At 40.0% G+C, this 25,944-nt stretch overlaps 1 protein-coding gene across 1 annotated transcript in view; it reads left to right on the top strand.

The window, feature by feature from the left end:
* Positions 1-25,944, top strand: part of VSNL1 (visinin like 1) — a 159,616-nt gene that overhangs the window by 114,998 nt on the left and 18,674 nt on the right. The window contains exon 3 of the mRNA XM_063442138.1: positions 13,563-13,778. Coding sequence (XP_063298208.1) covers positions 13,563-13,778 — 216 coding nt within the window. The remainder of the gene's footprint in view (positions 1-13,562; positions 13,779-25,944) is intronic.

Below are 25,944 nucleotides of genomic sequence, written 5' to 3'. Positions count from 1 at the left end.
ACTCTGTATATAGAGGGGAGCCATGTTACTCTGTATATAGAGGGAGCCATGTTACTCTGTATATAGAGGGAGCCATGTTTACACTGTTTATAGAGGGAGCCATGTTACTCTGTATATAGAGAGGAGCCATGTTTACACTGCATATAGAGGGAGCCATGTTACTCTGCATATAGGGAGGAGCCATGTTACTCTGCATATAGGGAGGAGCCATGTTACTCTGCATATAGGGAGGAGCCATGTTACTCTGTATATAGAGGGGAGCCATGTTATTCTGTATATAGAGGGGAGCCATGTTACACTGTATATAGAGGGAGCCATGTTACTCTGTATATAGGGAGGAGCCATGTTACTCTGTATATAGAGGGGAGCCATGTTACTCTGTATATAGAGGGAGCCATGTTACTCTGTATATAGAGGGGAGCCATGTTACTCTGTATATAGAGGGAGCCATGTTACTCTGTATATAGAGGGAGCCATGTTTACACGGTATATAGAGGGAAGCCATGTTACTCTGTATATAGAGAGGAGCCATGTTTACACTGTATATAGAGGGGAGCCATGTTACTCTGTATATAGAGGGGAGCCATGTTACACTGTATATAGAGGGAGCCATGTTACTCTGTATATAGAGAGGAGCCATGTTTACACTGTATATAGAGGGAGCCATGTTACTCTGTATATAGAGAGGAGCCATGTTTACACTGTATATAGAGGGGAGCCATGCTACTCTGTATATAGAGGGAGCATGTTACTCTGTATATAGAGGTAGCCATGTTTACACGGTATATAGAGGGGAGCCATGTTACTCTGTATATAGAGAGGAGCCATGTTACTCTGTATATAGAGAGGAGCCATGTTTACACTGTATATAGAGGGGAGCCATGTTTACACTGTATATAGAGGGGAGCCATGTTTACTCTGTATATAGAGAGGAGCCATGTTTACACTGTATATAGAGGGGAGCCATGTTACTCTGTATATAGAGGGGAGCCATGTTACTCTGTATATAGAGGGGAGCCATGTTACTCTGTATATAGAGGGGAGCCATGTTACTCTGTATATAGAGAGGAGCCATGTTTACACTGTATATATAGGGAGCCATGTTACTCTGTATATAGAGAGGAGCCATGTTTACACTGTATATATAGGGGAGCCATGTTACTCTGTATATAGAGGGAGCCATGTTACTTTGTGTATAGAGGGAGCCATGTTTACACGGTATATATAGGGAAGCTATGTTACTCTGTATATAGAGAAGAGCCATGTTTACACTGTATATAGAGGGGATCCATGTTACTCTGTATATAGAGGGAGCCATGTTTACATGGTATATAGAGGGGAGACATGCTACTCTGTATATAGAGAGGAGCCATGTTTACACTGTATATAGAGGGAGCCATGTTACTCTGTATATAGAGAGGAGCCATGTTTACACTGTATATAGAGGGGAGCCATGTTACTCTGTATATAGAGGGGAGCCATGTTACTCTGTATATAGAGGGGAGCCATGTTACTCTGTATATAGAGGGGAGCCATGTTACACTGTATATAGAGGGAGCCATGTTACTCTGTATATAGAGGGAGCCATGTTTACTCTGTATATAGAGGGAGCCATGTTACTCTGTATATAGAGGGGAGCCATGTTACTCTGTATATAGAGGGGAGCCATGTTACTCTGTATATAGAGGGGAGCCATGTTACACTGTATATAGAGGGAGCCATGTTACACTGTATATAGAGGGAGCCATGTTACTATCTGAGGTGGTTAATTATGATTGGTTCTGGCATGTTTGTTAGTCTGGCCTGCATGGTTGTCTGGCATGAATAAAAGTAGCATGTTTGAACTATATTAGTAGTTAGACTAGTTTGCACTAAAACATGGAAGACATCCTAGTATGAATCGTGATCAACCGCTTTCAGAGACTATGCATTGCGACATGTATATGATGTGGAAAGGTTAACTGTTTTGACATCTGACAGCTGGCTTGTCTGAACTCTTAGCCCGCCAGCTTTTACCATACAAGCTGGTGGAGTCTGAGGCGTTCCAAAAATGTGTGAGAGGCAACGCAGAGAGAGGAGTCTGAAGAAGAGGAGTCAGAGGAGGAAGGTGGCTTTGAGGAGGCGGAAGACCAAACACAGCAGGCGTCCCAGGGGGCTTGTTGTCACCTTTCGGGGACCCTTGGTGTTGTACATGGCTGGGTGGAGGAAGAGACCTTCAATGACATCAGTGAGGACAAGGAACGGGACATGGCTAGCTTGGTATCCAACCTTGTGCAAATGGGGAGTTTGCGGTTGTGCAAATGGACTGTTTGTGGTTGTTTGCGGTGCGTTAAACGGGGAGTTTGGTCTGTCACTGTGAAGCGGGCGTAACCCTTACACTACCTGATCGATACAGCATCATACCTAATGTTTTAAAGCACGTTATTCCAAACAATTTAGGAATGTTAGGTTATTTATACCCTTTATGGATTAAAACCAGACTCTGCATCAACTGTGTAATTTTCCATGGGAGTTTTGCCACGGATCCCCCTCCGACATGCCACAGTCCAGGTGTTAGTCCCCTTGAAACAACTTTTCCATCACTATTGTGGCCAGAAAGAGTCCCTGTGGGTTTTAAAATTTGCCTGCCTATTGAAGTCTATGGCGGTTCGCCCGTTCGCGAACATTTGCGGAAGTTCGGAAAATTGAATGTTCGCGACATCACTATCTGTAACCTTTATTTTGTTTATTTTATTAAACTTTTAAAAATTAACACTTACCTCCTCTGTGCCAAATCTAAAAAGAAAAACGTGTTAAATGTATATCTGCAGGGTGGGAAATTAGTGTTGTTCTTTACACATAACCCAATTAAATTGTTGAAAACGATTGCTATTTTAGGATTGGTATGCTCAGAACTAAATTCAGCCACTAAATGGTTAAATACAGGCTTTCCATATATTTCTATTACTATTCTTGTAGAATACGCGAAGCAGTTGAAAGCAGCGACCATCAATGCTGTGCTATGGTCTTTCCATATGCTACACGTTTTCAGATCTGCAGGAGATGAAAAGAAAAGGAAAGGCATAGAAGTGGTTGCTATGTGATTTAAACCTGATCCTTGCACCAGCAGGGCGCGTTTTGTAGCAAAGTGTTCACGACGCACTGGAAGAGAGAAAGCACATCGTCAGCTGCAAATTGAAATGCGACAACAAGCGCAGCCATGAGAACGCTTTAGGTTGGCAATGGGAAACGCTCTTGATGGATCTCCTTAACTGTAACAGTGGAGATAAAGTTTGCAGTTCTTTGGAAAACTGTCTTCTCGTCGCCCCATGCTGTTCTACTCCCCCTCATTTTATATAAATATTTGTTTAAGCTGCATACCATGACTGATTGCTAATAATCTCTGACTATACATGTTGTAAGATGCATTTTTTGTTGGTCCTTGAACCCTAATGACCCTGAATGATAAGCAACATCTAACACTTGAGTTTGTATATGTGCGTCTGTATGTATATATTTAAAGTGTTTTTAGTTAAGATTGCATCTTGCAATACTTTTTATATTTGACTAACAGTATTTTGGAAGATCCTTTCTTTTTCAAGTCTAAAGCAATTTCTGATTAGAAGTTGCTACAGGGAAACTAAATTGTAACTAAGTTGTTTTGCAGTTCGGTGTTTATTTCGAAGACATTTCCACCATCCTTCACACGTACTGGGTTGGGTCCATATGTTTATTTTTGCAGATTCCTTAGTCTCTCCCATTCTCTTTTTAAGTTGCCAATGTGGATAATAAATCCAGTAAAACACTACTCAGGAGGCACAGATTTGGGAAGAAAGATAATCCCATGGGGATATTTATTTCTTGTTATGCTATTAATAGCCTTTAAGCCTACAAACGCCCCACAAGGGAGTGAAAATGTGTAAAAAAGTTAAGATAGAGAGTCTTTAATATATAAGCTACAAGCTGAGACTTCAGTGTAATGATCTATACACCAAAACTGCTTCATTAAGATAAAGTTGCTTTAGTGCATATAATGCCCATTTAAAAGGGGACTGATAATGGGACTGTTTTGTTGCATTATATCAGGAGTTGGTTGTTCTGTTTTGAACATTGACCGCCCCAAAGATTAGCAATTGAGATTTGTTCTTAGCTTTCAGGTACGATGTTGGTATAAGTATAGTATTGGTTGTCATACCGATCTTGTGAACCTCTCTGCTTTGTCTTACAACTCATTACATCACTGTTTGCAAATCTCAGCCATCAATAAAGTTGTGCAGTAGTTAACATTGTCTGAAATTGCAACCAAAAATACCCATAAAATAAATAATATGAATTTATGCTAAATTTTGACAATTTTATTAAAGGAACACTATAGGATCAGGAACACAAACATGTATTCCTGACCCTATAATGTTAAAAACACCATCCAGCAATAACTGAATCTGCCTCCTTGGCTGACATCATCAGGAGTGATGATCTCAGCTAATCACAATGCTTTCCCATAGGAAAGCATTGGATTGGCAGAGATTGCCAATTCTCATGATCTCAGCCAAGAAAGGAGACCGGGGGCAGAGCCAAATGCTTCCCTGGCCTATCAACATCTTCTCATAGAGATGCATTGATTCAATGCGTCTATATGAGGAAAGTTTATTGTCTGCATGCAGAGGGTAAAGACACTAAATGGCAGGGCTTTCTAATGGCCATGTATTTCTAATATTTTTTAGACTTGTTATCTTGGGAAAATAAGTTATTTTCTTGAGATAACACGTCAGAGAAATAGAAAAAATGCATGGCCTCTCTGGCTTCCGTACTTGATTGGATATAGACCATCACAATTTCTAAGGACTGTGGAAGTATCGCACCAGTTAGTTTACAATATAGTTATGGCAGCAAACGGTGTCTGATAATTATGAGCCGTATCATTTATTGTGTTACTGTATTGTTATAATTTTGCTAGTTCGCTTTTTCTTTTATTTTTCTGTCTGTATGTAATTTCTAGGCAGAGTGTTTATCCCACTAAAGGTTAATAGGTATAGCATTGTAATGCTGCGATATGACAAAAGACGTGCAGCACGGTAGATTCATTTAATAATATAATCAAGTCTAATTATAATTATGAGCATCTATATGTCAATGTGTCTCTCCGTTAATTTACAATTAAATACTGAATTTGAAATAAAAGATAATAAAGGGATAAGTCAATGTAGGAGCAGAGGTAGAAGGAGCCGATTGTTTTGCGTGATGTTTTCACTGACTGCACTAAATTGGCAATTAAATCATTTTTTTTATAGACGTGTAGAAAATATACTAGTAATGAAAAAAATCATCTAATACAAATCTGTCCGTCTATCTATCTATCTATCTATCTATCTATCTACCTATCTATCTTTCTATATACCTACTATCTATCTATCTATCTATCTATCTTTACCCAGTCTCAGGGTTTGATCTCTTCCCTGGGTCAAATCTGGGTAGATTTAGTAGCAGGTTACATCAACAATAGAAGTAGCAGCTGTATTTATTGCTTTGTTCATTCAGCGTATATACGTCTTTTCTTGAGATGAAGGTTATATGAACTGTTCCGTTCCATATTTGTTTTGAAGATACAATTAAACCGTGGATAGTCATCCGTTTAACGTCGAGAATTTCTGTTGTGTGTTTATACTGTGTATTGCCTTTCATCGCAGCTGTCACTTAACACTGCAGTGAAGGATGTTGGTAAGAGGAAACAAATGATGCATTTTTCTTGCGTCAGTACTGAGCCCATGCAGTGTGTGACACACCACAAAGCTTTATGACTGAGAATAGCGTTAGGAGTGAACACAAAATACACAAAAAGTCTGATTTCGTGAACATTGTGTCCAGTAGTGTGTTCTGACATTGCAGCCCTTGTTGTATTGTGTTAGTCATAATTCTGTGGTAGGTTCCAGTCCAGATACAAAGCTTTTCAGGAGCAATATCATGAGAATGAAAACGGCCCTCATATAATAACACAAATTTAGCATCTTTCTGTTTCCCAAAACGTTGTATCTTCTGAACACCTAGAATGGATGCATCTCAATATTCTAAATAACTAATTAGTGCTCATTTTCTTTTACGGGAGGGAGTGGAGGTGAGGCCAGGAGGCAGCCCTATTCTAGAACATTTTCAATGGACTATTGACAGATAGTGAACAAGAAAACAGGAAAAACTTCTAGAGTTTGAGCTATTTATTTGTTTCCCACAGAGGCAGGCACCAACCTTGGTGTCACTGGAACAGACCACTGTCCTAAGTACTTTGACACTTGTTCAAATCTATGTTAACAAATGTCACAATACAATTTTGTATTTTCTGGTTTCTGACTTCAATAAATGTGACCATTAGCTCTCGTTCCACCTCACAATAATATAGGTTCAATAATAAGCCACACTTGAAATCAGTAGACCGGGTTAGTACCCCCTTCAATCATTAAAGCAGATTTATTTAAATCATTACATTTTTTCCATCCAACATACTGCTCAATCAATATTAAGGTCCAGTTGCTAACAATTCCAGTTATCAGTGATTTGTTTTTTTTCTAGAATTATTGAGTAGTTTCCCTTGTACCTTGGCCACGGCCATCACTACAACATCAATTGCATACTGTTTAGGAGCAATGAATACTGAGCTAATGTCAAACGAAGAATTCCACATATTTCCACAACTCTTCTAAAGTTTGCTTCAAGACAGTGAGAGTCTAAAAAAAGTTTGATCATTTTTGAGACTCACACACATACACTCTACAGTAGTGTGTTTTAAAAGTCTTAACACCGGCTGTTAAAAGCAGTAAGTTGGCAACAAAGGCTAATAAATGATCATTCCCACAGTATGTTTAGCATTCCTGATGAGTCTAGACAAAAATAAGGTGACGACATTTCAGTCACTTTGGTCTTTGTCAAATGACCAGCTGAACATCAGTAAAGATAGCAAGTTGTAGGTAATGTGATGGCTATTGGATTAGACGATGCTACGTTGAGGCTGTAAAATAAATGACTAGGAGGAGAGGGGTATAATTGTAAAAGCAGGAGGAAGGAATGTATAGGTATTTATATAATGTGAAACAGATGAGGGTGAAGAAAACTTGATAATTGTTAAATATGAAAGTCAAAGGATAAAATAATAAATGCGATGGAAATCAGAAGGATAACATGAAGAAGACATTGTCGAAAAAGTCTGTATATGTGGGAAAATGTGCAAAGAGACCAATAACATTTTAAAATATGTTTAATACATATTGTTTCTTTAAATAGTTTATTTATATCTCCACATACTTTTTTTTCTAATTTAAGTTTTTATTCAATTTGTTTCCATTTTATTTAGCTCTGAACATATGGTCAGCTTTTAGCCCTCTTGGAGTCTAGTTATTTCATGCCGTTTTTTTTTTTTTATTGTTTTGCGTCTTATAAATTAAGAATTAAACATATGTTTCAGGTTTTATGCAGATTGAGAATTAAGAAAAATTAAGTGGGATTTCTGGACGATATCCGTGCCAGTTGGCTATTGTCGGAAACATACGTTGACAGGCTGCTAAGGGGCACCTATCATCTCTTCTTCAGAGTCTAGATTTAATGAGATTGATTTTGCAATTACAGACTACATTCCCATTTATATCTACACATGCAAATGTTCTTCATGTATTGCATCATAAATTATTTTGTTATTTTTGCACTTGCCAAATATCAGTTTTCTTCCAAGTGAAGTGCTCACGATGCCCAGAGTCTGTACGCGCAGGATTTCACAATGAAACCCGGCATATACTGAGTTTAAACCTTAACTTTGTTGGGGCGTCATTAGCCAGACGCTGGCTAATTTCAGGACTGTACATATTTGCTGTCTGCTGTTAGGATGCACAGTATGGTGACAACAGGTGTCCAATGGCAGTATGACTCCTCTGTGCAGCCCATGTCTCCAATAAAGCACATCCTCCCCTGGCAAATAGGGAGTGACGTCAGCGGATGAGGATCAGGCTGAGTGATGGATAGGTGGAGTTATAAGTAAGGTGAAATGAACCAGATGGTCTATTTAATTTGCACCTTTATGTGCACAAAAAGTATTCTCTGTTATAGCCTTTACATTTACCACCTATAACGCTTTTTTATTTTTTTATTGGACAGTTTTTATTAAGTTTTACAGAGCTGACACATAGGAATGAAGCAAAACACAGTTATCTGTCTTTTGTATGTTAGCAGTAGTACACATGATAACAGTTAGTTTCAACAGTAGCCATTGTTGGTCCTCTCCTGAACAGGATGAGGATCTTAGAGCATATTTTAGTAGACTTTCTAACAATGTGTCTTTTCTGTTTTACAACAATGTGGTGGTGGGTCGGGGAAGATGGGTACAGAAGTGAAGAGGTGGGAAGATGGCGAGAAGGTGGTGACTGAGGCGCGCTACGTAACCTGTATCGGTAGATATGAATAGGGTTCCATTGCCTCAATTCCAAGTAAGCGAGTTTGAGGATAGAGTCCCGTAGGTACCAGTGCATCTTTTTGCCTACCACCTATAACTCTTAATAGCTTAATATAAATTATAGTGTCAGAACTACAATCATGTATTCCTTACACTATAGTGCAGAAATGGCACTTTCGGTACCGGCACCCTTAGATCTCTCACCTTCTCTCCCATGCTGTGCCGGCCCCGTCTGGTCCCACCTCTATGGCTGAGATCATCAATCTTAATGATCTCAGCCAATCCAATGCTTTCTCATAGTAAAGCGTTGCGAGGCTCTTGCGCAAGCACAGCAAAACACCACGCTGCACGAATCATAGAGATACATTAAATCAGTGCATCTCTATGGGGAACATGCAGAGCGTGGAGATGCTGAACGTAGGTGCTGCACACTGTGCAGCACTGAAACAGGAAGCTCCTCTGAGTAACCGCCACTAGAGGTGTTCCTAGGCAGTGTTTACAGTGCTAAAACTACAGGGACATGTTGTAGACAACAGAATTAAGCTGTAGTGGTTCTGGTAAGTATAATTTCCTTTTAAGCTTCCTCACTCTGCCACTCAGTCCTCCATCTTCTGACACCACATTCTTTCCCTTAATTATGCATTTAAAGGTTTCTATTGTATCTCCTGCTGTCCCTCTAAGTTTTAAACTCTTTACTGGAAAATATTTTCTAGAAAGAAGATGCATCATTTTAGTAGCCTTACTTTGAATTCTGTCATCACAATTCATGCCCTTTTAAAGTGACATAACTTAGTTGGTTAAAGGGTTACTCCAACCACCATGACCACTTCTGCTTTTAGAAGTGGTCATGGTGTTAGAAGCCTGAATGTGCAGCGTTTCTGCTAGAAACACTGCACATTCAGAGATACCGTCACTTTTGTGACAGAGACAAGTTACACTACCAGCACATGTGACTTTGGCAGCCAAATGTCAGTTCTGTGCAAAAAATATAAATGTAGGGAATGCATTTGTCTCCCCTCCCTCCCATTCTCCTTCACTAAATGTAGCCCTCCCGCCTCCTTACAGGATTAATAGTGCTCTGTTTTTTGTTTTTTTTACTGAAAATCCCTCCCTATCTCTCACTGTCTCCATCCCTCCCCTCGCTGGCTCAGAACCTGTGCATGCGCTCTGAGCTGGCAAAACAGTTTAATCAAAGGCCCTTGTAGGCAGAAACCAGCACTGGGACCTTTGCACGGTGCTGGACTCCAGGTAAGTAAAAAACAATGGGCCTTATTGAATTGTGCCAATTAGGGCATTTTAAATACAAAAACTGTTCATAAAAAAAATAACTGGTTAATGCACTAACTGTACAATCCGTCCCCGGATCCATTTCTGACTCGGGTTGCTAAAATCGTTAATATTATTATATATAGTTGGGTAATATATATATATATATATATATTGGATGCCCCAGGACATAACTGAGAAATGGATTAAATAATTTTTCGGTAAATACTTTGTTATTAACATGAATTATTATTACTGTAAGTCTCCAAATCCAGATGCAATTCCCAAATGATGAAGTCTCACTAGTGATGAATAAAGTGGTATAATCACATCTGATTAATGATGGCTTTTCCTGCACCGTTTTCTCCAGTCTTTTTTTTTCCAGCTGCTTTTCAACCTTATTTTCTCCCAAATATTATTGATTTCTGGAATGAAAGTGGTGCTTGAATGACCCTGGGCCCCCTCAGCAGTGCCCCATGCGGTGCACAGACCACACATTGAGAAACTCTGCTTAAAGTCATTACAGAGTATTTTCTATCCACTTGTTTGATTGAGCCATCAATATTTCCCAGTGAGCTTGGCATTGATTAGCGGTTGCACATTCACGGCTTTTTATTTCAATCTGACTATAACAAATGATGCTTCCTCACAATTCGTTACCCCGCTGTAACTCTGTGCTGCTCGCTGACGGTTTATATGCCATAAAATTGATGAAATCGAATAAATATATTTTATTCTTGCTTCTTAGATATTCATATTACCCACTTGCCACTATATTGTCATTAAATAGCAATGCGTTAAAAAAAATAAATGTTTTCCTGGAAAATTGCCTTGGTGAGAAAAATAAATTATATTTAATGTAAAAAGCCAGTATGATCAGAATCTGAAGGCTGTTTGTTACAATGGTTATTGTTTATGTCAAGCATAATTTCTCAAGCTATCATGCAAACTCAGTACAACATCTTGCAGCAGTTATATTTGTTTTAATGCTTGGTAGAAAATGAGGGTTAGATGTTGGGCATAGGGGATAGGGTCACATGTGGGTCATAGGGAATAGGGTTACATGTGGGCCATAGGGGATAGGGTCACATGTGGGTCATAGGGAATAGGGTTACATGTGGGCCATAGGGAATAGGGTCAGATGTGGACCATAGGGGATAGGGTCAGATGTGGGCCATAGGGATACATGTGGGCCATATGGACTAGGGTTACATGTGGGCCATAGGGGATAGGGTCAGATGTGGGCCATAGGGGATATGGATACATGTGGGTCATAGGGAATAGGGTTACATGTGGGCCATAGGGGATAGGGTCAGATGTGGGCCATAGGGGATAGGGCCAGATGTGGGCCATAGGGGATAGGGTCAGATGTGGGCCATAGGGGATAGGGTCAGATGTGGGCCATAGGGGATAGGGTCAGATGTGGGCCATAGGGGATAGGGATAAATGTGGGCCATATGGACTAGGGTTACATGTGGGCCATAGGGGATAGGGTCAGATATGGGCCATAGGGAATAGGGTTACATGTGGGTCATAGGGGATATGGTTACATGTGGGCCATAGGGGATAAAGTTACATAGGGTGATAGGGAGATAGGGTTACATTCATTTTATATTAGGGGAACCCGCCTCATTTATAAATAAATACATATAATTATAACTCTGGAGTGTTGGTGAATCAACTGCCCCCTTTGATCCCTCTGTTTCCTGTTAAATAAAGGGTTGCTTACCTGTAATCCAGCAGCGAGAGGGTCTCCACACTACAGCATCACTCCGCCACCGGGAGATCACTACTGATGTCCCACCAGAAATGCTTCTCATAGAGATGCATTGCATACAATGTTTCTCTACGAGGAGAATTGCTTTGCGTTGGGGCAGAAAGCTATAAGGAAGCGCATGGTCACAGCCGTCTGATGGACATCTTGTGAATGAGAAGATGCTCTGTTAACCACTGAAGCACTTTGCAAGATGAAATGCTTTAGGTTTGGAATGTTCCTTCAACCTTCAACCAACAAGTCAGATGGTGGAGAGATTGGGGACGTTTTTCTGGAAACTACCCAATCGTGTTTTCTTTTACGTTGCATATAGGTTGAGGAAAAGAGGGGTGATCATTGAGCATTTTCTGATGTTCTTGGGGGGGAGTCTGGCAATTTTTAGACTCAGGGAAACTACACATCTCCTTTTTTGTAATGAACAGAGCTCACAGATCTTGGTGAGGCTGCTATCCTAGAACAGATCAGTTGACATCCGAATTTAACTAATTAGCTGACCTACACTGTATCTATTCCAAATAATAAATCAAATTCAATGTTTTTCTTATGTTTCATTAGAAATAATCCTCCCAGTTACATCTTAACAGCAAGTTTATCTCTTTCCTTCCATTTAATACTGCTTAAATGTAAATAATATAAGTTTGGAATTTTATAGTGGTTACGACATCATGCTTCTGGCAGAGCACAGTAAAGATTAATTTAGTAGCAATCTAAAAAAAAAACAAAAACATAATACTGATTAATGCAAAGTGATGCATTGATGTGCCCCCTGGTGTTCAAAGGACTAAAAAATGAAACCGTTTGTGCTTCTTTCTTGTAAACTCGTACATTACAGATATGGAAACTCCTTTGATGTGGTTTGTCTCTGCGGATAATGAACTCAGGATTCTTTAATTATCCAAGGTTGTTGTTCGTAACTTGGGGAGTGCTATACACAGAGCTGCAGGGTACCCTCGGCTACAGAATGGGCACCGGAATCTTCACCATCTGTCAGTGGCTCATAGAAGCTGCCTGCGAATTGCGCTTTTTTCATCTCACATTCCAAAATCCTACAGGAAAGAAAATCCTTCAGCCAATGGCCTCAACTAGGGTTTTGTATCACACAGAGCTAAAAACATGTTTTTTGGCCTCTGCATAGTCTTTATTGCAACTCCAATAAATACTCATTAACAGGCTGACTAATTTTATGTTAATTCCTAACGCACTGCATGCGTAAAGCTCCCTTAGTAATGGCCGTATGTATCAAGGCGAGAGATAGAACAAATATTGAACAAAGTGCTATATTTGAAGAAATGCAGTGCAGCAGTGCAATTACAGGAAAGAAAACCTACTATAAAGTGTCAAAACAAAACAAATGTTAAAATACATTTTCACTATAGGCAGGACAAAAATGTCATAGGTTAGCTTAGCTAAAGTTCATATAAAGAAATGTTTTCCCTCTGGTTTTCCATGTCTATACTGTAACATTTGGCACAAATGCAATTACTAGCACCTGGAGTTGGCAGCTAGTTCCAAGCCTGGAGCTCTGACTGTGAAGGATCCCTCCTTGAGCCAACAGGAGGATCAATAAGGAGGATCAACTCCTTGCTTTACCAATGCAGACCAATTTAAGAGCTACCTCTTACCTCCCCCGGCATCCTCAATGACTATGACACACAACAACATTCAGCCACACATGCAGGCACACGCAGCCCACTCACAACATACAGCTCTCAGAATCCCCCACACCTAAAACACAGTCTACACACACTCACACACAACACTCAGTCTCCCCTACACACATACAACACTCAGCCATGACACTCACATAAACACCACTCTCACAGAACCAGAAGCCAGGGCTCTATGAGAGGGGCCCAATCTGGCACAATGCCTAGAGCTGTTGCAACCTTAATTTAGCTATGAGCCAATGTGGTGGGTGTCAATCACCTCTCACCACTATCCTTATTGAAACATCTTTATCATGAAATCAATACATCTATCCTTTCCATGTTACTATTATTATTACTATTAATTTTAATAGCACCATAATATAATGCAACTCAGTACAAAATATTTCCTAGTTACATCAAGCAGTAAGTGATAATAATTATAATATATTGTATTTTGTCTCTCCAGTTTTTCCCATACGGAGATGCCTCAAAATTTGCCCAGCACGCGTTCAGGACCTTTGATAAGAATGGAGATGGAACCATTGACTTCAGAGAGTTTATCTGCGCACTGTCAATCACTTCAAGGGGAAGCTTCGAACAAAAACTTAACTGGGCTTTCAATATGTACGACTTGGATGGGGACGGAAAAATAACCCGGGTAGAAATGTTGGAGATCATAGAGGTAAGTTTCATAAATCACATCTTTAAATATGATTTACAACCACTAAATGGCCAGCTGCACTCATTCAATGTCATTTACTAAATTGAATATTCAAAGTGAATTAAAAGTGAATTTACAATATAAGACCAGAGCACTGAATTGAAAGCATTGCTGACTTGGGGAATGTTTCCAGTCTGCCTATTTTGACCTTAAATTTAAAATTTGACTACAACAGAGGGTTGCAATCAATGAAGGATATTTGAAGCTTGGGCTGGTCACCAGTGGGGTACCTCAGGGATCTGTACTTGGACACGTTCTCTTTAATATGTTTTTAGTGATATTGCAGAAGGTCTTGATGGTAAGGTATGTCTTTTTGCTGATGATACTAACATGTGTAACAGGTTTGATGTTCCAGGAGGGATAAGTCAAATCAAAAATGATTTAGAAAAATTAGAAAAATGGTCAGAGCTGTGGCAACTGACATTAAATGTGGATAAGTGCAAGATAATGCATCTTGGACGTAGAAACCCAAGGGCAGAGTATAGAATATTTGATAGAGTCCTAACCTAAACATCTGAGGAAAGGAATGTAGGAGTAATTATTTCAGATGACTTAAAGTTAGGAAGACAATGTAATAGAGCAGCAGGAAGTGCTAGCCGAATGCTTGGTTGTATAGGGAGAGGTATTAGCAGTAGAAAGAGAGAAGTGCTCATGCCATTGTACAGAACACTGGTGAGACCTCACTTGGAGTATTGTACGCAGTACTGGAGACCGTATCTCCAGAAGGATATTGATACCTTAGAGAGAGTTCAGAGAAGGGCTACTAAACTGGTTCATGGATTGCAGGATAAAACTTACAAGGAAAGGTTAAAGGATCTTAACATGTATAGCTTGGAGGAAAGACGAGACAGGGGGGATATGATAGACACATTTAAATACATAAAGGGAATCAACACAGTAAAGGAGAAGACTATATTTAAAAGAAGAAAAACTACCACAACAAGAGGACATAGTCTTAAATTAGAGGGACAAAGGTTTAAAAATAATTTCAGGAAGTATTACTTTACTGAGAGGGTAGTGGATGCATGGAATAGCCTTCCAGCTGAAGTGGTAGAGGTTAACACAGTGAAGAAGTTTAAGAATGCGTGGGATAGGCATATGGCTATCCTAACTATAAGATAAGGCCAGGGACTAATGAAAGTATTTAGAAAATTGGGCAGACTAGATGGGCTGAATGGTTCTTATATGTTGTCACATTCTATGTTTCTATGAATTCTCACTTTAGGGAATGACCTGGTATAAGTTAAAGAGCCACTGCAATTTATTACTATGTACCAATTCAATATGAATAGAAAGTATAGTTGTCACTAAGTAGCGATTTATGATTAGGAGACGCTTAGACATTGATTTAATAAGCTTTCCAAATGATTCCAAAACTTTACAAATGATTTATCTACAGACGTCTTTGTAGATAAATCATTCTGGACATTTTTCTAACAGATTGGAATAATCTGCAAAGCTTATTAAACCAATGCCTTAGCAAGAACAAATGAAGAATGGATACCACTGTCAGACTTCAAGCACCACGCTGAAATGCTCCACAACTGACTATAGCATATTATATTGGTTCTCCAAACCCCCTTACTAAAAGAAAAAAAAAATGTATAAGCTAGTAAAACTGCTTTTGTCCATTCATTCATCAACTTCAAAATAGTAACGACAATGACATTAAACCCTTCATGAAAGATTTTTCTCCTGTGCATTACCTGACCTTCATGGTCCCCTGGTGCCAAAATCGGAGATTTACAATTACTCCATGGCAATGCTGAGAACATTTGGTAGAGCAGATGCTGGTGACAATCAAAGTAGGAAAATTAAGGTCCCAATGAACATCACCTACAATTCCATAGTTAACCATCACTGTCTGTGATCCGTTTCCTAATGTATTCTAATAATCTTAAGGAAAATGTGTAAATAACATATTATCATGATATAATAATATAAAAGCTTGACTTTTAATTGTATAGATATAGCGACTCTTATTACATTTGGGATAAATTATGTACGGTAAATATTTTCCATTCAATGTAGACATTTTTTTGAAAACCAGTATTTTAATAGACTGGATTATGTAAACTTTTTGTTAATTTATAACCATACAATTTTCAGCTTCAATTCCTCTTTTCTTCCATAAAACAACGTATTTTAGGGACATTTGAATTTCTACTCTTTACCAAGGATTATAACTATGAATGAGATTTACAAAGGTAAAAACAGGCTCTATTTTGGTACAAAGTGGTAAATGAAGAGCAGTCCTAAAGAAAAAGATTATAATTTCTTACAGGATTTAGCACTTTCCCCCAACAAAGCACAAGTGAATTTAGCCTTTCAATTTTATAGTCGTTGGTTAGAATGTAGTACGGCAGATTTTACGGCTGGGAAGATTGAACCAAGAGGGTAGGATTTGTGTGAAAAGTGGGATGAGAGAATAAAAAGGAAAAACCTTGTGCATGAAGCTACATTTCATGTGCACCCACCTGGATACTTTGCGTACAGTTGACTTATGGCAAATTCCTATCCATAGTATGTCTAATTGTACCATGTTTGGTTTAGCAGTAGGTCGATGTAGACTTTCCCCTTACTGAAATACTGATTGCTTTTCTTTCTTGCAAATTAAAAGAAAAAACAAATACCAAACAACATAGTAATTGGACAACATGTCTGTGAAAATAGGCCTAATGAGAATTATCCATGGGATTCCCCAGAGCTCGAGCCAAGTTCCTGACCAAATGGAAATGACATACTTACATTTCGGTTTATGAGCTCAGTGAAGTCTTGACAGCATTGCAAAACAGGAATGAACAGGTCTTCACATTTAATTTCATTTTTATTTATTCTTTTTACTGAAAAAGAGATGTATCACACAAGGGAATTTATTCACTAAAAACTAATTGTAGTAAATTGAAATCTCAATTTCAATATCTAGGCTAGAAGAGAGAAGCTGTGACTATAACCCTGTGATTCTTTAACTTAAGAATCAGAGAGTAGAACGAGTGAGACATTTAAAACACTATTTGTCGTCATTCTCAATCTTTCTGGTGTTCAGATAGTGACTTTATGAAATAAACACGATTGGTGTATAAAATTAGAAAGATGTTTAGGTTTTAGTGCAAGAAGGTCTCCTGTTCCTGCTTCTCTGAAAACAGTTGCACAATATATAGTTTGTCATGAAACATTATATTGTATTGTGTGTCTATACTTTTGTCCTAAAAAGGAGCAGGTCACAGAATTCATTCAGAGATAATGAAAAAGTATATGTGAGTCATGTGGACTTGTGATATAACTCCTCCATGGTGCATTTGTTGTATGCCTGGCCTTGCGGTACTTGTGATATACCTGGCCATGCTGTACTTGTGACATACCTGCTCCATGCTGTACTTCTGACATACCTACTCCATGCTATACTTGTGACATACCTGCTCCATGCTGTACTTGTGATATACCTGGCCATGCTGTACTTGTGACATACCTGGCCATGCTGAACTTGTGACATACCTGCACCATGCAATACTTGTGTGTTTGAGATATACCTGCTCCTTGCTGTATTTGAGATGTACATGCACCATGCTTTACCTGTGACATTCCTGTACCATGCTGTACTTGTGACATACCTGACCTTGCTGTATTTGTGATATACCTGCTTCTTGCTGTGTTTGCGATGTACCAGCTCCATGCTGTACATGTGCTATACCTGCACTGTACTTGCAATATACATGTGCCATGCTGCACTTGTGATATAGCTGTGCTATGCTGTACTTGTGATATAGCTGCACTATGCTGCACTTGTGATATAGCTGCGCTATGCTGCACTTGTGATATAGCTGCGCTATGCTGTACTTGTGATATAGCTGCGTGTGTTGTACTTGTGATATAGCTGCGCTATGCTGTACTTGTGATATAGCTGCGTGTGCTGTACTTGTGATATAGCTGCGTGTGCTGTACTTGTGATATAGCTGCACTATGCTGTACTTGTGATATAGCTGCTAGTGCTGTACTTGTGATATAGCTGCTAGTGCTGTACTTGTGATATAGCTGCTAGTGCTGTACTTGTGATATAGCTGCTAGTGCTGTACTTGTGATATAGCTGCTAGTGCTGTACTTGTGATATAGCTGCGCTGTACTTGTAAAATAGCTGCGCTATGCTGTACTTGTGATATAGCTGCGCTATGCTGTACTTGTGATATAGCTGCGCTATGCTGTACTTGTGATATAGCTACGCTGTACTTGTGATATAGCTGCGCTATGCTGTACTTGTGATATAGCTGCGTGTGCTGTACTTGTGATATAGCTGCGTGTGCTGTACTTGTGATATAGCTGCGCTATGCTGTACTTGTGATATAGCTGCGTGTGCTGTACTTGTTATATAGCTGTGCTATGCTGTACTTGTGATATAGCTGCGTGTGCTGTACTTGTGATATAGCTGCACTATGCTGTACTTGTGATATAGCTGCTAGTGCTGTACTTGTGATATAGCTGCGCTGTACTTGTGATATAGCTGCTAGTGCTGTACTTGTGATATAGCTGCGCTGTACTTGTAAAATAGCTGCGCTATGCTGTACTTGTGATATAGCTGCGCTATGCTGTACTTGTGATATAGCTGCGCTGTACTTGTAAAATAGCTGCGCTATGCTGTACTTGTGATATAGCTGCGCTATGCTGTACTTGTGATATAGCTGCGCTATGCTGTACTTGTGATATAGCTGTGCTATGCTGTACTTGTGATATAGCTGCGCTATGCTGTACTTGTGATATAGCTGCGCTATGCTGTACTTGTTATATAGCTGCGCTATGCTGTACTTGTGATATAGCTGCGTGTGCTGTACTTGTTATATAGCTGTGCTATGCTGTACTTGTGATATAGCTGCGCTATGCTGTACTTGTGATATAGCTGCGTGTGCTGTACTTGTGATAGAGCTGCGCTATGCTGTACTTGTGATATAGCTGCGCTATGCTGTACTTGTGAAATAGCTGCGCTGTGTTATACTTGTGATATAGCTGTGTGTGTTGTACTTGTGATATAGCTGCGCTATGCTGTACTTGTGATATAGCTGCGCTGTACTTGTAAAATAGCTGCGCTATGCTGTACTTGTGATATAGCTGCGCTATGCTGTACTTGTGATATAGCTGCGCTATGCTGTACTTGTGATATAGCTGCGCTATGCTGTACTTGTGATATAGCTGCGCTATGCTGTACTTGTGATATAGCTGCGCTATGCTGTACTTGTGATATAGCTGCGCTATGCTGTACTTGTGATATAGCTGCGCTATGCTGTACTTGTGATATAGCTGTGCTATGCTGTACTTGTGATATAGCTGCGCTATGCTGTACTTGTGATATAGCTGCGTGTGCTGTACTTGTTATATAGCTGTGCTATGCTGTACTTGTGATATAGCTGCGCTATGCTGTACTTGTGATATAGCTGCGCTATGCTGTACTTGTGATATAGCTGCGTGTGCTGTACTTGTTATATAGCTGTGCTATGCTGTACTTGTGATATAGCTGCGCTATGCTGTACTTGTGATATAGCTGCGCTATGCTGCACTTGTGATATAGCTGCGCTATGCTGTACTTGTGATATAGCTGTGCTATGCTGTACTTGTGATATAGCTGCGTGTGTTGTACTTGTGATATAGCTGCGCTATGCTGTACTTGTGATATAGCTGCGTGTGCTGTACTTGTGATATAGCTGCGTGTGCTGTACTTGTGATATAGCTGCACTATGCAGTACTTGTGATATAGCTGCTAGTGCTGTACTTGTGATATAGCTGCGCTGTACTTGTGATATAGCTGCTAGTGCTGTACTTGTGATATAGCTGCGCTGTACTTGTAAAATAGCTGCGCTATGCTGTACTTGTGATATAGCTGCGCTATGCTGTACTTGTGATATAGCTGCGCTGTACTTGTGATATAGCTGCACTATGCTGTACTTGTGATATAGCTGCGTGTGCTGTACTTGTGATATAGCTGCGCTATGCTGTACTTGTGATATAGCTGCGTGTGCTGTACTTGTTATATAGCTGTGCTATGCTGTACTTGTGATATAGCTGCGTGTGCTGTACTTGTGATATAGCTGCACTATGCTGTACTTGTGATATAGCTGCTAGTGCTGTACTTGTGATATAGCTGCGCTGTACTTGTGATATAGCTGCTAGTGCTGTACTTGTGATATAGCTGCGCTGTACTTGTAAATTAGCTGCGCTATGCTGTACTTGTGATATAGCTGCGCTATGCTGTACTTGTGATATAGCTGCGCTGTACTTGTAAAATAGCTGCGCTATGCTGTACTTGTGATATAGCTGCGCTATGCTGTACTTGTGATATAGCTGCGCTATGCTGTACTTGTGATATAGCTGCGTGTGCTGTACTTGTGATATAGCTGCGCTATGCTGTACTTGTGATATAGCTGCGCTATGCTGTACTTGTGATATAGCTGTGTGTGCTGTACTTGTTATATAGCTGTGCTATGCTGTACTTGTGATATAGCTGCGCTATGCTGTACTTGTGATATAGCTGCGTGTGCTGTACTTGTTATATAGCTGTGCTATGCTGTACTTGTGATATAGCTGCGCTATGCTGTACTTGTTATATAGCTGCGCTATGCTGTACTTGTGATATAGCTGCGTGTGCTGTACTTGTTATATAGCTGTGCTATGCTGTACTTGTGATATAGCTGCGCTATGCTGTACTTGTGATATAGATGCGTGTGCTGTACTTGTGATATAGCTGCGCTATGCTGTACTTGTGATATAGCTGCGCTATGCTGTACTTGTGATATAGCTGCGCTATGCTGTACTTGTGAAATAGCTGCGCTGTGTTATACTTGTGATATAGCTGCGTGTGTTGTACTTGTGATATAGCTGCGCTATGCTGTACTTGTGATATAGCTGCGCTGTACTTGTAAAATAGCTGCGCTATGCTGTACTTGTGATATAGCTGCGCTATGCTGTACTTGTGATATAGCTGCGTGTGCTGTACTTGTTATATAGCTGTGCTATGCTGTACTTGTGATATAGCTGCGCTATGCTGTACTTGTGATATTGCTGCGTGTGCTGTACTTGTTATATAGCTGTGCTATGCTGTACTTGTGATATAGCTGCGCTATGCTGTACTTGTTATATAGCTGCGCTATGCTGTACTTGTTATATAGCTGTGCTATGCTGTACTTGTTATATAGCTGTGCTATGCTGTACTTGTGATATAGCTGCGCTATGCTGTACTTGTGATATAGCTGCGTGTGCTGTACTTGTGATATAGCTGCGCTATGCTGTACTTGTGATATAGCTGCGCTGTGCTGTACTTGTGAAATAGCTGCGCTGTGCTATACTTGTGATATAGCTGCGTGTGTTGTACTTGTGATATAGCTGCGCTATGCTGTACTTGTGATATAGCTGCGCTATGCTGTACTTGTTATATAGCTGCGCTATGCTGTACTTGTGAAATAGCTGCGCTGTGCTATACTTGTGATATAGCTGCGTGTGTTGTACTTGTGATATAGCTGCGCTATGCTGTACTTGTGATATAGCTGCGCTATGCTGTACTTGTGATATAGCTGCGCTGTACTTGTTATATAGCTGTGCTATGCTGTACTTGTGATATAGCTGCGCTATGCTGTACTTGTGATATAGCTGCGTGTGCTGTACTTGTGATATAGCTGCGCTATGCTGTACTTGTGATATAGCTGCGCTATGCTGTACTTGTGATATAGCTGCGTGTGCTGTACTTGTTATATAGCTGCGCTATGCTGTACTTGTGATATAGCTGCGCTATGCTGTACTTGTGATATAGCTGCGTGTGCTGTACTTGTTATATAGCTGTGCTATGCTGTACTTGTGATATAGCTGCGCTATGCTGTACTTGTGATATAGCTGCGTGTGCTGTACTTGTGATATAGCTGCGCTATGCTGTACTTGTGATATAGCTGCGCTATGCTGTACTTGTGAAATAGCTGCGCTGTGCTATACTTGTGATATAGCTGCGTGTGTTGTACTTGTGATATAGCTGCGCTATGCTGTACTTGTGATATAGCTGCGCTATGCTTTACTTGTTATATAGTTGCGCTATGCTGTACTTGTTATATAGCTGCGCTATGCTGTACTTGTTATATAGCTGTGCTATGCTGTACTTGTTATATAGCTGCGCTATGCTGTACTTGTGATATAGCTGCGCTATGCTGTACTTGTGATATAGCTGCACTATGCTGTACTTGTGATATAGCTGCACTATGCTGCACTTGTTATATAGCTGCACTATGCTGTACTTGTGATATAGCTGCGCTATGCTGTACTTGTTATAAAGCTGCACTATGCTGTACTTGTTATATAGCTGCACTATGCTGTACTTGTGATATAGCTGCGCTATGCTGTACTTGTGATATAGCTGCGCTATTCTGTACTTGTGAAATAGCTGCGCTGTGCTATACTTGTGATATAGCTGCGTGTGCTGTACTTGTGATATAGCTGCACTATGCTGTACTTGTGATATAGCTGCGCTATGCTGTACTTGTTATATAGCTGCACTATGCTGTACTTGTGATATAGCTGCACTATGCTGTACTTGTTATATAGCTGCGCTATGCTGTACTTGTTATATAGCTGTGCTATGCTGTACTTGTTATATAGCTGCGCTATGCTGTACTTGTGATATAGCTGCGTGTGCTGTACTTGTGATATAGCTGCACTATGCTGTACTTGTGATATAACTGTGCTATGCTGTACTTGTTATATAGCTGTGCTATGCTGTACTTGTGATATAGCTGCACTATGCTGTACTTGTTATATAGCTGCGCTATGCTGTAATTGTGATATAGCTGCTCTATGCTGTAATTGTGATATAGCTGCGCTATGCTGTAATTGTGATATAGCTGCGCTATGCTGTACTTGTGATATAGCTGCGCTATGCTGTACTTGTTATATAGCTGTGCTATGCTGTAATTGTGATATAGCTGCGCTATGCTGTACTTGTTATATAGCTGCGCTATGCTGTACTTGTTATATAGCTGCGCTATGCTGTAATTGTGATATAGCTGCGCTATGCTGTAATTGTGATATAGCTGCGCTATGCTGTACTTGTGATGGAAAGGATGTGGTCTTATGGGAAAGATAGCGTTTAGAGTAGAAATACACAGATCTAAGGATATTTAAATCTATCAGGATCATAAATCTATCAGGAAAGTCTAAGCGAGATATTAGTGTATGCCATTTAGAAATACCATTTATAAAATTATCAAGTGTAATAATCCACAATAGGTTAGCATCGCTTTCAGAGTTGGAAAGTAATGATAAGTGATGAGTTGTTCCATCTCTTGTTTACAAAAACATTAATAATAATAATAATAATAGACATATAGCTGTGGATGTGAAAATAGGTCCAACCACCTGCTCAAAGCTTGCTACGTTCTTGCTCATTGAATAGAGAGATAGGACATGCATTCATAGTATAAAACAGAGAGTGAACGGCTTAAAGCAAGTATGTCAAACTCGCGGCCCACAGGCCACATGCAGCCCACAAGGACCATCTTTGCGAGCCGCGAGTACATGCTGGTGTGAAAGCAGAATAGGCACCTGCTTTCCCCATATTGCAGGTGCCTGCTCTGCTAACACTTATCCGGCCGGGGAGGATAGCCAGCGAGGGAGTTCAGTGTTCCTGCTCCTCACTTCTCCCACCTGTCTGTAGTGAAGACAGGCGCCGGACTATGACATCATATTCCGGCACCCGGCATCATTAAACCGCACGCGGGAGCAGTGAGGAGCAGACAGAAGGACCCCAGAGCAATAAAGTAAAGTCTGTGTGTGCAAGAATGTGTAAGTGTATGACTGTCTGTGTGTCTGTCAGTGAATGTCTGTGTATGTGTGTGTGTTTGTCAGTGAGATGGGTGTTGCAGTTACTAGCCGACATGGCGGACCGGAGATGGGTGTTGCAGTTACCAACCGACATACAAGATGAAGGGCAGATAAGATAGAAAATGAAGGATTAAAACAGTAATTGATTTAGATGCCCACATGCAGTCAAAGTGATATCTTCCATTTAAAGTATCAGCATTTTTTCTTCCTAAGATTTGTCAACCTTTATGGGAAGATTACGTTACCCTTTTAGTTAAACGTTTAGGGGATACTACATCTTTCTTGATGGCTGTAAGAGTATTATGGGAGATGTAGTCCACAGCATCAGGAGTGAGAATCCTGGAGTTTCTGATATATGTATTGGTAAAATGGAATAAAATGTAAGTTTTTTACTACAACAAGAAGACCCTTGAGTGCCTATAAACATTCTGGTTTGTATATGGTATTAAGATTTGTGTATGTATATATATATATATATATATATATATATATATATATATATATATATATACACATACACACATATACACACATGCTGTTTAATAAATAGTAATGATTAGCATATAACACACTGGTATTGATGAACATATCACTGTGCACTTTAATTCTTCATGTCATTGGCAATAACTCTGTTATTGTCAAACCAGGTCCTCTTAGTCATGATTTAGAAAAGTCAAAGCTGTCAATCTTGGTATCTATCCAGCTTCGATTCCCTCACTGGTGGGCTGGGTAAATTGCAAGAGAATTATTCCTTGTCTCACCCTAACTCCCTCGTGTTTACGAGTACCACAGCTCCAGCTTGTACAAAAAAAAAATGAAGACGCTTTCTTCATAGCAGAAAGGTTTGTCAGCTTTCATGCTGCTCAACGAATCTCCCGACATAAAGGTCAACCTGTATTGCTTTGTGTCCTTCTAATCTGTCTCATGAAGGATTGTCCAAAAATATTTAAAGGTTACAAGTGAATACATCATTGTGATGTGGTCCCTTTATCCGCACCCTTTTGGTGGCACAGCTGGACTTTCCTGTATGTAGGCCGTGTGGTTTGAATGCATTCAGCAAATGAACTGGTAGGACTTGGTTCACTCGTGAAGGCAACATGAAGAAGAACATTTCAACTTGTGAAATACCTATATGAGCAAGTCACTAAATTAATTGTTCAAGTTACACCAAGAGACTCTTGTGACCACATTGCAAGAAAGAAAAAAAATACAGTATTGGACTTAATTTAAAAAACTACAGACCTTTACCACACACCTCCATCCCAGGAGTGATTTTTTAAAATACAATAAGAAAAATAAATACAATTAATTTAAAAATATAAATAAATACATACATTAGATATATAGATATATAGATATATTTGTGTGAAGGGCTCATGATGGCAAAGAGAAATAAGACCTAATAAGTGTAGGATGGTATAAAAGTAGCAAGTCGGTTGTGGTGTGCCGAAACCGACGATGAGGTAGGCCTGAAAATAAAGAGGGCCCACCAAGAAGAAATGTAAGAAAAAGGAGTTGATAAAGAGGTGTGGGTGGGAGGGTGATGCAACGCTGACCTCGAAGGTATGGAGCCAGGTAAGGGGTGTCCCTTAAGTAGGGAAGGGGTGTGTCATACGCCCCTCCCACAAACACAGGCCAAAAGGCCTTACTACTTGTGTGAAGGGCTCATGATGGCAAAGAGAAATAAGACCTAATACGTGTAGGATGGTATAAAAGTAGCAAGTCGGTTGTGGTGTGCCGAAACCGACGATGAGGTAGGCCTGAAAATAAAGAGGGCAAAATAGAAATTTCAATATTTAATACAAACTACCAATATACATACTTTTAACAAGACATGTTCTGAAAAGCATTTCTTACTTCTTGTACAGGGTTAGGAATGTATCGTGTGTAAGCGGATGATTTCCAGCGCCCCAGTGTCTTGATAACATGAACCGGTATGTTAACACTGGAGGCTGTGGAGGCCGCTCCTATGCGGAAGGAGTGGCCTGAATAGTTAGCTGGCTTGAGTCCCAGCTGTGTTAGTAATGACCTAATGTGGGTCATGAAGTTGGTAGTAGTGAGAACTGAACCTCGTAGAACAAAAAGTGGTTGTGATGGTGGTGCCTTGAGACTCTCTGTATAAGAGTCCAGTATTTGGACGGGGCACCATTTGTTGTGAGTCGGATAGTATTTAACCTCTACGGGTGGAGCGTGTTGACTGTTTTTGGAATGAGGTAGTGTCAGGATATAATAGTCCATGTGTTTGGTTAGGTGCGAATGAAGCAGTAGGTGAGTGGATTGTGTTGTA

This window comes from Pelobates fuscus, chromosome 2 (assembly GCF_036172605.1).
Source record: "Pelobates fuscus isolate aPelFus1 chromosome 2, aPelFus1.pri, whole genome shotgun sequence".
Lineage (NCBI taxonomy): Eukaryota > Metazoa > Chordata > Amphibia > Anura > Pelobatidae > Pelobates > Pelobates fuscus.
This window is presented reverse-complemented; position numbering and strand designations above follow the sequence as displayed.